Here is a 13,900-nt window from a genome sequence, read left to right as displayed (position 1 = left end):
ATGCCAAATTTTGCACACACACTCCTTACCTGCCGGAACTCTGGGGGACCCCCAGATGTAAAAAATGACCAAATGTGCTAAACTGACCAAATGACCACCCCAACGGGGCTGCTCACGGGGAATTCCCGGGGACCACCGACTCCTGGTGCTCCAGAACGGATGCAAAAGTGGTGGCGCCCCCAGTGGAGGACCCCCTACACTGCAGCTCACATAAAATGCCGTAACTCCGGCTAGGAGCGACCGGGACAGCCGGGGCCGGTACCTATTCGTCCGCCTTGCCGGCGCGGAGACCCCACCCCTCATTTCTCACAAGGCCCTCTTCTAGCGCCACCATGAGGCCGATTCTTGCAAAACACATTTTTGGACACTGCTCCTACAATTTTTGCCCTAAAATCACGCAAATCGGTACACAGTATGTCTACACTCATCCCATCAACATGAATCTCTCCCATATAGCGCCACCTCCAGGCCGATTTTTAAAAACACATTTTTGGACACTGCTCCTACAGATTTTGCCCTAAAATCACGAAAATCACTACACAGTATGTCTACACTCATGTCATCAACATGGATCAGGAAGATTTTGGCAAAACACATTTTTGCCCTATTTGTGGAGATAAGTGACCTACGGTCGCTTATCTCCCGATTAGGGAGTCTTACTGGTATGCAATAGGTATATATGCATTGAATCAAAGAAACCAGTTCAACAAGTTCTGCTTGTGGTGAGGCAGACTGTAGCATCTGTGGCTTGTAGTGCTGTGATTGAAATGAATGTTCCTCATGCTAATTTCCAGACATCAGAAAAATACAAAACTTCTGCTAAATAACGTACAACTGTAGGCTTCCCCCTAAGTGCACCCTCATGTGCTGCTTCAAAGTTTAATTTAGACAAAAGCCTAAACAGTGTACAGGTAGAGCGAGGGCTTTCATCCTGCATGAATCTCCATATGCCTCTTTCAGAGACCTTTTTGCTAAAAGCTGCTGCCACACATAGTAGGGCTATTCCCCTGTATGAATCCTCATGTGCCGCTTCAGACTACCCTCTGTACTAAAGCTGTTACCACAAAGTGTACAGCTAAAGGGCTTTTCCCCTGTATGAATCCTCATGTGCCGCTTCAAACTACCCTCTGTACTAAAGCTGTTACCACAAACTGTACAGCTAAAGGGCTTTTCCCCTGTATGAATCCTCATGTGCTTCTTCAGACTACCTGTGTGACTAAAGCTGCTGCCACAATCTGCACAGCTATAGGGTTTTTCCCCTGTATGAATTAGCATGTGCTTCCTCAGATGACCCTCTTGCCTAAAGAGGTTGCCACAATCTGCACAGCTATAAGGTCTTTCCCCTGTATGAATCCTCATGTGCCGCTTCAGTTTACTAATTTCACTAAAACTGCTCCCGCAATCTGCACAGCTATAGGGTTTCCCCCCTGTATGAATTAGTATGTGTTGTTTCAGACTACCCTTTCGACTAAAGCAGTTGCCACAAACTGTACAGGTAAAGGGCTTTTCCCCCATATGAACCCTCATGTGCTGCTTCAGATTACCCTCTGCACTAAAGCAGTTGCCACAAACTGTACAGCTATATGGCTTTTCCTCTGTATGAATCCTCATGTGTAGTTTCAGACTATCCTTTCGACTAAAACTGTTACCACAAAGTGTACAGCTGAAGGGTTTTTCCCCTGTATGAGTCCTCATGTGCCGCTTCAGACTACCTGTGTGACTAAAGCTGTTGTCACAAACTGTACAGCTAAAGGGCTTTTCCCCTCTATGAATCCTCATGTGCCGCTTCAGATTACCATTGTCACTAAAGCTGTTGTCACAAACTGTACAGCTAAAGGGCCTTTCCCCCCTATGAATCCTCATGTGCCGCTTCAGATTACTATTTTCACTAAAGCTGCTGCCACAATCTGCACAGCTATAGGGTTTTTCCCCTGTATGAATCCTCATGTGCTGCTTCAGATGACTGTTTGTATTAAAGCTGTTACCACAAGTTGTGCAGCTAAAGGGGGTTTCCCCTGTATGAATCACCATGTGTTGCTTCAGATTAGCCTCTTGACTAAAGCTGTTGCCACAAATTTCACAGCTATAGGGCTTTTCCCCTGTATGAATCCTCATGTGTCGCTTCAGATTACCCTCATGACTAAAGCTGTTACCACAAAGTGTACAGCCGAAGGGTTTTTCCCCTGTATGAATCCTCATGTGCCGCTTCAGTTTACTATTTTCACTGAAGCTGCTCCGGCAATCTGCACAGCTATAGGGTTTCCCCCCTGTATGAATTAGCATGTGTTGTTTCAGACCACCCTTTCGACTAAAGCAGTTGCCACAAACTGTACAGGTAAAGGGCTTTTCCCCCGTATGAACCCTCATGTGCTGCTTCAGAAGACATTCTTGACTAAAGCTGGTGCTGCAAAATGTACATACAAAGGGATTTACCCCTCTATGAGTCTTCGTGGTCGGACAATGTTTTGGTGATTTCACATTGTGGAAAAGCTTAGTGCACACAGTCTGTCTTTGTCCGTCCACATCCTTCACGTCCAACAGTCCACTGTTAATGTTGTTGTTTAATGTTGATGTTTCCCAGTCATCTGCACCAGCTTGCGCGTAGGAGGTCCTGGCTGGAGGGTCTGTTTCTCTGTTTTCATCAGTTGCACTTTTCACTGTTAGCAATGTCAACATTGTTCCATCAGCTTCTAATGGGACATCCTCTTGTGTTTGGAATAGCTCCTCCTGTTCCTCTTTAATCTGTGGAGGTTCTGGTTCCTTCTGGATCAGTCTGGACCCCCACTCCTTCTGTTCTGGTGAAGACTCCTCTTTACAAAGAGGGACACAGTCTAGGAGGAGGAAAATAAATGATAATTCAGTCAGGACACAATTCTTCTGAGCGCAAGCATTAAGCAAGCATTAGGATCATCATCGCTCTCACCTTTAGTGTATCTTGTGCACGGCATACAAAGACTCTCTTCCTTTATGAGTGGTTTCACATCTCTGTCAGGTGATGGCTTTGAGGACACTGGCACAACATCTGATTTTAACTCCACCTACAAAAAATAAATAAATCCATAAATACATGTGGTACAGTCTTCTTGGAGGTAGCAGATTTCTGTTAATCTTCAAACATCATTATAGGCAACACAATATGTATTTCCTTCACTGATTTGATCCAACTATTATTGTCCCTCTCCCTTTATCACCAATACCTCAAATCTCTTGACCAAAAACAATTGATCTACAAGCTCTGTACACATGAAAATGCATCGACACTGTGTTGTTTTGCTAGGGTTCAATGTGGTCCTCAACCAACTGATATCATTTATAATCAAATTACCTTTTTATAAATATCCAATGGAACCATTTCATCCTTTACATCCAACAGTCCACTGTTAAACCTTACACGTGATAGAGGGACAAAGCAGGCCTTCAACACTACCACTGTTGCGTTCACCTGTAAAATTACATGCAGAAAATACAATATATGAATTGTGGAAACATAAAAGGCAAAAAACTACAAAAGATGATCAACAACATGGTTTAATAGTAATATTTATAGTTATCAATTAAGAATGGGGAAGAATGGAACATGCCATCAACACATAGGTTACTACATTAAATGTATTACATTTGTGATCAAAAACTCAACAAACACCAAACACAACAAAGATAATAAATGGTATATTAGTTATAAGATGCAATAAAACAAACATAACACACCTGGTGCTCAATCTTCCTCCTTTTGGGTTCCCTACAGGACTGCTCAACTTCCCCCTGTTGGTTCATCTGTAATGATAAATTGCTTGGTATTAAAAACAAGGCGTAGAAAATAGTGGCTCTTCAAATCTAATCTCTAATAAGACAGTCCTCTCCAAGGGTAGAAGAACGTATCAAACAATACAACTCGTTTCCCATTACTACAGTAAAACCACACAATTACAATGTGCATCCTCTTACCTTCTTGTTCAGTTGTTCCTCAAAGTCAAATCCTTGGAAATGGTTCTCTCTCTTGTCTCTGAAGGTGCTGAAAGCACAAACAACATAAACTACAACAACGGCACATGGTACTTATACATGAGGAGGGTCTTTCACACTTTTAATTCAACCAATCAGATCAGAGCAAAGGAAGTGGGGGGAGCTAAGCTACTTCCAATAGCCCTGGGCTGACATAGCACATCAAATATCTGGAAACATTTCAGTACAAACAGTCTAGTTATTTAATAACATGCCTTACATCCTTGCATTAAATTGTGTTATATCTCTAAAAACAATCATACATTTTGTTAAAAGGTTACAGCCCTAAACATTGCTACAACACTTTTACAGGGAGCCAGGAGTCTCATCATCTCTCCAACTACATAGTTTCAGGAGGGTACATACTTGAATTAAATCAGGCAATAGAACCCATTAATCACCATCAATTTGATCAGTTGTCCCAGTTACCAATGTTTTTCTGATAATTTCCCTGTTTCATCACTTCCATTATATCTGTTCATCCATCCTGCATGAGTTCTGCTTCCTGATTAGGTTAGTATGTTTGATACAGAGCTGGGGTTAGTTAGGCTTGGTTGAAATGGTAAAATGTCTTGTTGACTTATCTCCCTGGCCTGAACCACCCTACACCATGCACACATACACATATCGGGGACCCCCGGCAGGGTTCCACATGGTCCCAAGCTAAATGCGTTAATATAGCATCAACAGGAATGTAACCAGTTTAATCTTATAATGGCTCTTCGAAAATAGCTGATCTCCAAGCACACAATGCTGTTGAATGCTGTCATATACAGGGTTTGAAACTCTATATTTATCTAATCTGTTAGAAGACACAGGTTGTGAATGTTGTGGAATGATTTATTTAGACTAAAGGACGCTTTTCCCTTTGTTAATGGACAGGTGAGAATGGTTCCGGTGTGTAACCCTGTTGCTGAATGGACCAAATCAGTTGATTAACTATAACTACAGACGGCCAAGACCACTCCGAACCGGGTGGTCCAGGTCAGCCGCCACTCACTCATGGGACCCGCCCACCACTACTCGTATCCCAGTGGATATGAGTAGGTGGGTGGGGGGGTTAGTATTTCAGTGCTGGCCATCCCCTGACAATGAAAAAGGCTTGGCCTCTTGAATTACAATAACTAAAGGACAGGTGAGAATTGACAAGGGTGTCTAACCCTATTACTGAATGGATGGACGACCAATTTGCATGTATTCCTTTAGTATGATAAGTAGTGAGTATACAGCCCCCAACAGTAGGCTATTGTGTGAATGGTGTGGTAGGATTGGAAATCATTTGTATTCAAATTGTTTCTACAGGTAAAACGTCTTGTTGATCAGAATAATCTCCCTGAACCACACATATATGCACACATACACATACCAGGGACCCCGAGCAGGGTTCCACATGGTCCCAAGCTAAATGAGTTAATGTAACATCAACATAAATGTAACCAGTTTAATCTTATAATGGCTATTTGAAAATAGCTGATCTCTAAGCTCTCTAATGCTGTCATATACAGGGGTTGAACCTCTATATTAATCTAATCTGTTAAAAGACACAGGTTGTGAATGTTGTGGAATGATTTATTTAGAGGTTGCTTTTCCCGTTAATGGACAGGTGACTTCTTCTGCAAATACATCTGAAAGGTGACACCTAATGTCTGCTTTTTCATCCATACATTTGGCTTTTACAGGGTTAAACATGAGCAGAGCACTGTATAGATGTAGACATTATACAAGGAATTCTCACATAATGGTCAAATAACAAGTTCACACAAGACCACTCCACACCCAGTGGTCCAGGTCAGCCGCCACTCACTCATGGGACCCGCCCACCACTACTCGTATCCCAGTGGATATGAGTAGGTGGGTGGGGGGTTAGTATTTCAGTGATGGCCATCCCCTGACAACGAAAAAGGCGGCTTGGCCTCTTGAATTACAATAACTAAAGGACAGGTTCTCACCTGTAAGGTAAGGGTGTGTAACCCTATTGCTGAATGGACGGACGACTCATTTTCATGTATTCCTTTTAGTATGATAAGTAGTGAGTATACAGCCCCAACAGTATTGTGTGAATGGTGTGGTAGGATTGGAAATCATTTGTATTCAAATTGTTTACTGGAAAATACTCAGCCTCCTGCAAAAACATCTGAAATGTAACACATAATGTCAGCTGTTTCCCATCAATATATGTGGCTTTTACAGTGTTAAACATGTATATGAGCACAGAGCATCCACCAATGACCACCATACAGGTTGCAATGTTTACAAGCATTAAGTCATTCTCACATAATGGACATATAGCAATGTCACACATTCTCACCTTCCTAAATGAATGGACTACATCATTATGTTTAAGAAAAAACTTATTTAACTAAATAATCTCTTCATTAAGCTCACCACCTGACCTCCGATGCCTATATCCTGATTGAAAAACAGATTTGCTGTCCCCACCCAGTCACACAATAATGTTAGGCCATGTATTCATCACAACACAGTGTGACTTAAGGAATTGTACAACCTCAGGTGATGACCTGAGATGTTAGAAATCAATATATTTATTTTGCATCCCTGCATTGGCCTATGCAGGGTTAAACTTCATGTGTACCAACATAATGCAATGACAACCTTTGATAAAATAGCCTATATTATCCTCATTGAGAAGATCATGCTGTTCTCACTTTTCACCCCAGTAGTATAATGGCCTAAAAGTCAAGAGTGTATCATAGGCCATTTTATTTTCACAAGACAATGTCGCTCTGGATTAAGAGCGTCTGGTAAAGGCCTAAACCCTAAATTGTAAATGTGACTTATCTTTATTTTTATATATTATTTTTATTTTTATTAAGCAGAAGTCAAAAGCCAGAGTCACACACACACACACACACACACACACACACACACACACACACACACACACACACACACCCACCCACCCAAGTTCTCTGGTGTAAGTTATGCTTGATGACAATACTAAATACATATACTAAAAATGAGATTACTTCAAAATAAAAAATAAAAAACAATACAACCAATCATGTTATACTGATTCCAAACTTTTATTTTCAAAATTATGCACAGATGAATACTTTCCTTACTTTCACTTGCCAAGTACTATAAACACGACAAAGTATACACATTTCTTTGATTTGTTACATCATAAAAGGTGGATAACATTGGCATTGTTATCTTGTCAGTTTAAAACATAAGAAAGGAAGCATTGCCTGTGTTCATTCATACAGTGGCTCAAACCCCATAACTAATATAAAATAGGTATATGTGTTGAATCAAAGAAACCAGTTCAACAAGTTCTGCTTGTGGTGAGCCAGACTGTAGCGTCTGTGGCTTGTAGTACTGTGATTGGAATGAATGTTCCTCGTGCTAATTTCCAGACATCAGAAAAAGACAAAGCTTCTGCTAAATAATGTACAACTGTAAGGCTTCCCCCTAACTGAACCCTCATGTGCTGCTTCAAAGTTTAATTTAGACGAAAGCCTAAACAAAGCGTACAGATAGAGCGAGGGCTTTCATCCTGCATGAATCTCCATATGTGTCTTCCAGAGACCTTTTTGCTAAAAGCTGCTGCCACACATAGTACAGCTAAAGGGCTATTCCCCTGTATGAATCCTCATGTGCTGCTTCAGACGACTGTTTTTATTAAAGCTGTTACCACAAATTGTGCAGCTAAAGGGCTTTTCTCCTGTATGAATTAGCATGTGCTGCTTCAGATGACCCTCTTGACTAAATCTGTTACCACAAACTGTACAGCTAAAGGGCTTTTCCCCTCTATGTATCCTCATGTGCCGCTTCAGTTTACTATTTTCACTAAAGCTGCTGCCACAATCTGCACAGCTATAGGGCTTTTCCCCTGTATGAATCCTCATGTGCTGCTTCAGTTTACTATTTTCACTAAAGCTGCTCCCGCAATCTGCACAGCTATAGGGCTTTTCTCCAGTATGAATTAGCAAGTGTTTCTTCAGACTACCCTCTTGACTAAAGCAGTTACCACACAGTGTACAGCTATAGGGCTTTTCCCCTGTATGAATCCTCATGTGCTGCTTCAGATGACTGTTTTTATTAAAGCTGTTACCACAATCTGCACAGCTATAGGGCTTTTCTCCTGTATGAATTAGCATGTGTTGCTTCAGACTACCCTCTTGACTAAAGCGGTTAAGACAAAGTGTACAGCTATAGGGCTTTTCCCCTGTATGAGTCCTCATGTGCCGCTTCAGTCTACTATTTTCACTAAAACTGCTATCACAAACTGTGCAGCTAAAGGGTTCTTCCCCTGTATGAACCCTCATGTGCTGCTTCAGATTACCCTCTTGACTAAAGCTGTTGCCACAAATTTCACAGCTATAGGGCTTTTCCCCTGTATGAACCCTCATGTGTTGCTTCAGATGACTCTCTTGACTAAAGCTGTTACCACAAAGTGTACAGCCGAAGGGTTTTTCCCCTGTATGAATCCTCATGTGCCGCTTCAGTTTACTATTTACACTAAAGCTGCTCCCGCAATCTGCACAGCTATAGGGTTTTCCCCCTGTATGAATTAGCATGTGTTGTTTCAGATTACCCTTTCGACTAAAGCAGTTGCCACAAACTGTACAGGCAAAGTTTTTTTCCCCTGTATGAACCCTCATGTGCTGCTTCAGAAGACATTTTTGACTAAAGCTGGTGCTGCAAATTGTACATATAAAGGGATTTACCCCTCTATGAGTCTTTATGGACGGACAATGTTTTGGTGATTTCACACCGTGGAAAAGCTTATTGCTCATAGTCTGTCTTTGTCCTTCCACATCCTTCACGTCCAACAGTCCACTGTTAAACCTTACACGTGATAGAGGGACAAAACAGGTCTTCAACACTACCGCTGTTGCGTTCACCTGTAAAATGACATGCAGAAAAGACAATATATGAATTGTGGAAACATAAGAGGCAAAAAACACCAAAAGATGATCATCAACATGGTTTAACAGTTATATTTTAATAGTTATCAATTAAAAATGTGGAGGAATGGAACACACCATCAACACATAGGCTACTACATAAAATGTAAAATTATGTGTGACCAAAAACTCAACAAACACAACAAAGATAATACATGGTATATTAGTTATAAAATGCTATAACACAAACATAACAAACCTGGTGCTCAATCTTCCTACTTTTGGGTTCCCTACAGGACTGCTCAACTTCCCCCCGTTGGTTCATCTGTAATGATAAATTGCTTGGTATTAAACACAAGGCGTAGAAAATAGTGGCTCTGCAAAGAGCCACTATCTCTCTAATAAGACAGTCTTCTCCAAGGGTAGAAGAACGTATCAAACAATACAACTTGTTGCCCATTACTACAGTAAAATCACACAATTACAGTGTGCATCCTCTTACCTTCTTGTTCAGTTGTTCCTCAAAGTCAAATCCTTGGAAATGGTTCTCTCTCTTGTCTCTGAATGTGCTGAAAGCACAAACAACATGAACTACAACAACATCACATGGTACTTATACATGAGGAGGGTCTTTCACACTTTTAATTCAACCAATCAGAGCAGAGCAAAGGTAGTGGGGGGAGCTAAGCTACTTCCAATAGCCCTGGGCTGACATAGCACATCAACTATCTGGAAACATTTCAGTACAGTCTAGTGATTTAATAACATACCTTACATCCTTGCATGAAACTATTTTAAATTGTGTTTTATCTCTAAAAACAATCATAACTCGTATCCCAGTGGATATGAGACATTCTTGACTAAAGCTGGTGCTGCAAAATGTACATACAAAGGGATTTACCCCTCTATGAGTCTTCGTGGTCGGACAATGTTTTGGTGATTTCACATTGTGGAAAAGCTTAGTGCACACAGTCTGTCTTTGTCCGTCCACATCCTTCACGTCCAACAGTCCACTGTTAATGTTGTTGTTTAATGTTGATGTTTCACAGTCATCTGCACCAGCTTTCATTTGTTTGTGTGTGTGGGAGGTACTGGCTGGAGGGTCTGTTTCTCTGTTTTCATCAGTTGCACTTTTCACTGTTAGTAATGTCAACATTGTCCCATCAGCTTCTAATGGGACATCCTCTTGTGTTTGGAATAGCTCCTCCTGTTCCTCTTTAATCTGTGGAGGTTCTGGTTCCTTCTGGATCAGTCTGGACCCCCACTCCTTCTGTTCTGGTGAAGACTCCTCTTTACAAAGAGGGACACAGTCTAGGAGGAGGAAAATAAATGGTAATTCAGTCAGGACACAATTCTTCTGAGCGCAAGCATTAAGCAAGCATTAGGATCATCATCGCTCTCACCTTTAGTGTATCTTGTGCACGGCATACAAAGACTCTCTTCCTTTATGAGTGGTTTCACATCTCTGTCAGGTGATGGCTTTGAGGACACTGGCACAACATCTGATTTTAACTCCACCTACAAAAAATAAATAAATCCATAAATACATGTGGTACAGTCTTCTTGGAGGTAGCAGATTTCTGTTAATCTTCAAACATCATTATAGGCAACAAAATATGTATTTCCTTCACTGATTTGATCCAACTATTATTGTCCCTCTCCCTTTATCACAAATACCTCAAATCTCTTGACCAAAAACAATTGAGCTACAAGCTCTGTACACATGAAAATGCATCGACACTGTGTTGTTTTGCTAGGGTTCAATGTGGTCCTCAACCAACTGATATAATTTATAATCAAATTACCCTTTTATAAATATCCAATGGAACCATTTCATCCTTTACATCCAACAGTCCACTGTTAAACCTTACACGTGATAGAGGGACAAAGCAGGCCTTCAACACTACCACTGTTGCGTTCACCTGTAAAATTACATGCAGAAAAGACAATATATGAATTGTGGAAACATAAAAGGCAAAAAAATACAAAAGATGATCATCAACATGGTTTAATTTATAGTTATCAATTAAGAATGGGGAAGAATGGAACATGCCATCAACACATAGGTTACTACATTAAATGTATTAAATTTCTGATCAAAAACTCAACAAACACAACAAAGATAATAAATGGTATATTAGTTATAAGATGCAATAAAACAAACATAACAAACCTGGTGCTCAATCTTCCTCCTTTTGGGTTCCCAGCAGGACTGCTCAACTTCCCCCTGTTGGTTCATCTGTAATGATAAATTGCTTGGTATTAAAAACAAGGCGTAGAAAATAGTGGCTCTTCAAATCTAATCTCTAATAAGACAGTCCTCTCCAAGGGTAGAAGAACGTATCAAACAATACAACTCGTTTCCCATTACTACAGTAAAACCACACAATTACAATGTGCATCCTCTTACCTTCTTGTTCAGTTGTTCCTCAAAGTCAAATCCTTGGAAATGGTTCTCTCTCTTGTCTCTGAAGGTGCTGAAAGCACAAACAACATAAACTACAACAACGGCACATGGTACTTATACATGAGGAGGGTCTTTCACACTTTTAATTCAATCAATCAGATCAGAGCAAAGGAAGTGGGGGGAGCTAAGCTACTTCCAATAGCCCTGGGCTGACATAGCACATCAAATATCTGGAAACATTTCAGTACAAACAGTCTAGTTATTTAATAACATGCCTTATGTTACCGGCCTCAGACCTAGGGGAATCTGGGACGGTACAAGCGATGCACAGGCAAGATGCACTGTGTATCTGTAAATGACAAGTGTAGAGGGTTCAGAAAATGCCTCTATTTATAGTTTTCATTAAAACAGTCACCCCCCATTTTTTAAGTTATCTGAACTATTCTCAACATTATCTGACACTTTACTATGGGATTTCCCATCTTATTAGACTTCCCAGTCAGTAGATGGCGCTCCCGCGCTGCTGTGAATGACCTGAGGAAACAGTATAGTCTTGGCCCCACGCATGCGCAGACAGTAATAAAACGCTGCTGGCCGTGCAAAGCAACACGTTATAACTGCATCTGTTCCTCGTCATTTACAGGTATTAATTTAACCTTTATAAGCAATTGTTACCGGCCTCAGACCTAGGGGAATCTGGGACGGTACAAGCGATGCACAGGCAAGATGCACTGTGTATCTGTAAATGACGAGGAACAGACGCAGTTATAACGTGTTGCTTTGCACGGCCAGCAGCGTTTTATTACTGTCTGCGCATGCGTGGGGCCAAGACTATACTGTTTCCTCAGGTCATTCACAGCAGCGCGGGAGCGCCATCTACTGACTGGGAAGTCTAATAAGATGGGAAATCCCATAGTAAAGTGTCAGATAATGTTGAGAATAATTCAGATAACTTAAAAAATGGGGGGTGACTGTTTTAATGAAAACTATAAATAGAGGCATTTTCTGAACCCTCTACACTCTCCCCTGCTTTAAGAGATGTCTCCGGACATCTAGAACTAAACCCAACAAGCAGTCTAGTCAGGTAATAGTCTGGGAAAAGTCATCAGTCTGGTCTGTGTAGTGTCTGGTAAGTTGTGTCGGGGTCAGGGGTTAGTCAATGTTGATCAAGTCAGTCAGTATCTGTCAAATCCAAAGTGCAAGTCTACTGTCCTATATCTAATAAGTCCATACAGTCGGGGTAGGGTAGTAGCAGGTTTCAGGTAGGACTTGGTAAGGGTTCATGGGGTAAGGCACACACGTGAACATGGCGTTTGCTCCAGGTCTCCAGGGCTGGTATGATGGCTGACCGAAATGTTCATAAGTGAATCTTTCTCTGGGTCTCACAGTCCTGGTGGACCTCCTTGCAGGTAGTCCGTCTCCATCTTGTGGCTCTGCGTCAGGTTCAACCATCTCCTCTGGCACTCCTGGGCCTGTTTCACCCTCATCATCATCCCTTACAGGTTGCTCCTGAACATTCTCAGCTGGCAGTCTATCAGCTGGTCTTGGTGCTTGTGCTGCTGCTGGTATGACAACAGGAACAGCTTCCTCTTGCTGAGGCTCGTCACCCGGTTCTGGGGCTTGTCTTAGAGGTTGGAATTCTTGTGCTACAGCTCTGAGAGTACTGTGTGGTTCAGGTTGAGGCTCCTGATGCCTGACTGTCCTCCTTGTATACACAGGTAACCGTCTGAGACTGTACGAATATTCCTCCTCTTCAGCTGAATCACCAGAATCCTGCTCAGCTGCTTCTCTGCTGTCAGCCTGTCTTTCTCTCTGTTTCTTCTGTTTCTTTTGTGCATGACAGGACTGTTCATCTTCTTCGAATGGCAAGTCATTTACAGAGAGTAAGAGGTTACGGTGCAGCACACGGATAGTTCGGTCTCCCTTTTCAGTTTGAACTTTGTACACTGGCCCGTCTCCAATCCTTTCAATGACTCTGTGAACTTTCTCCTCCCAGTAAGCACGGAGTTTGCCAGGACCACCTCTCTCGGACAGGTTCCTGACAAGCACGCGATCTCCTGGCTCAAGTGCAATGCCTTTAACACCACGGTCGTAGTATTTCTTCCCTTTTGCTGAGCACTTTTGGCTATTCTCTGAGGCGATCCTGTAAGCCTCTTGCATCCGAGAAGCCCACTTTTGTGCAAATTCCTGTCGACTCGACACCTCTTCATCAGTTTTCAGGCCAAAGACTAAGTCAATGGGCAAACGTGGGGCTCTACCATAGAGGAGAAAGAATGGCGAATAGCCCGTTGCTTCGTGTCTCGTACAATTGTACGCGTGGACTATTTGGGGCAAATGGTCTTTCCACTCAGCTTTTCTTTCCTCTTGGAGAGTGCGGAGCATTTGTAACAGGGTTCGATTCAGGCGTTCCACCGGGTTCCCCTGGGGGTGGTACGGGGTAGTTCGAGAATGGGAGATGCCAGACAGCTGCTGGAGTCGCTGGAATAGATTATTCTCAAATTCCCGCCCCTGGTCATGGTGTAATTTCTGAGGGTAGGAGAAACGGGGAATAAAATCATTGAAGATTTTCTCAGCTGCGGTTTTGCCTGACTTATTCTTAGTTGGGTAGGCTTGTGCGAAG

General features: G+C 42.0%; 1 protein-coding gene across 1 annotated transcript in view; it reads right to left on the bottom strand.

Annotated features, from left to right (window-relative positions):
* Nucleotides 1–12,773, bottom strand: part of LOC308303176 (uncharacterized protein) — a gene marked incomplete at both ends in the record, with an annotated part of 61,370 nt that extends 48,597 nt beyond the window's left edge. Inside the window, 6 exons of the mRNA XM_080747500.1 lie at nt 10,054–10,184; nt 10,277–10,391; nt 10,679–10,795; nt 11,047–11,112; nt 11,284–11,350; nt 12,667–12,773. Coding sequence (XP_080603626.1) covers nt 10,054–10,184; nt 10,277–10,391; nt 10,679–10,795; nt 11,047–11,112; nt 11,284–11,350; nt 12,667–12,773 — 603 coding nt within the window. The remainder of the gene's footprint in view (nt 1–10,053; nt 10,185–10,276; nt 10,392–10,678; nt 10,796–11,046; nt 11,113–11,283; nt 11,351–12,666) is intronic.
* Between the last annotated feature and the right edge of the window lie 1,127 nt (nt 12,774–13,900).

The sequence above is a fragment of the Nannobrachium achirus genome (assembly GCF_963921795.1).
Source record: "Nannobrachium achirus genome assembly, chromosome: 18".
Classification (NCBI taxonomy): Eukaryota; Metazoa; Chordata; class Actinopteri; order Myctophiformes; family Myctophidae; genus Nannobrachium; species Nannobrachium achirus.
The sequence above is the reverse complement of the archived record's forward strand: the minus strand, read 5'-3'. Positions and strand labels throughout refer to the sequence as shown.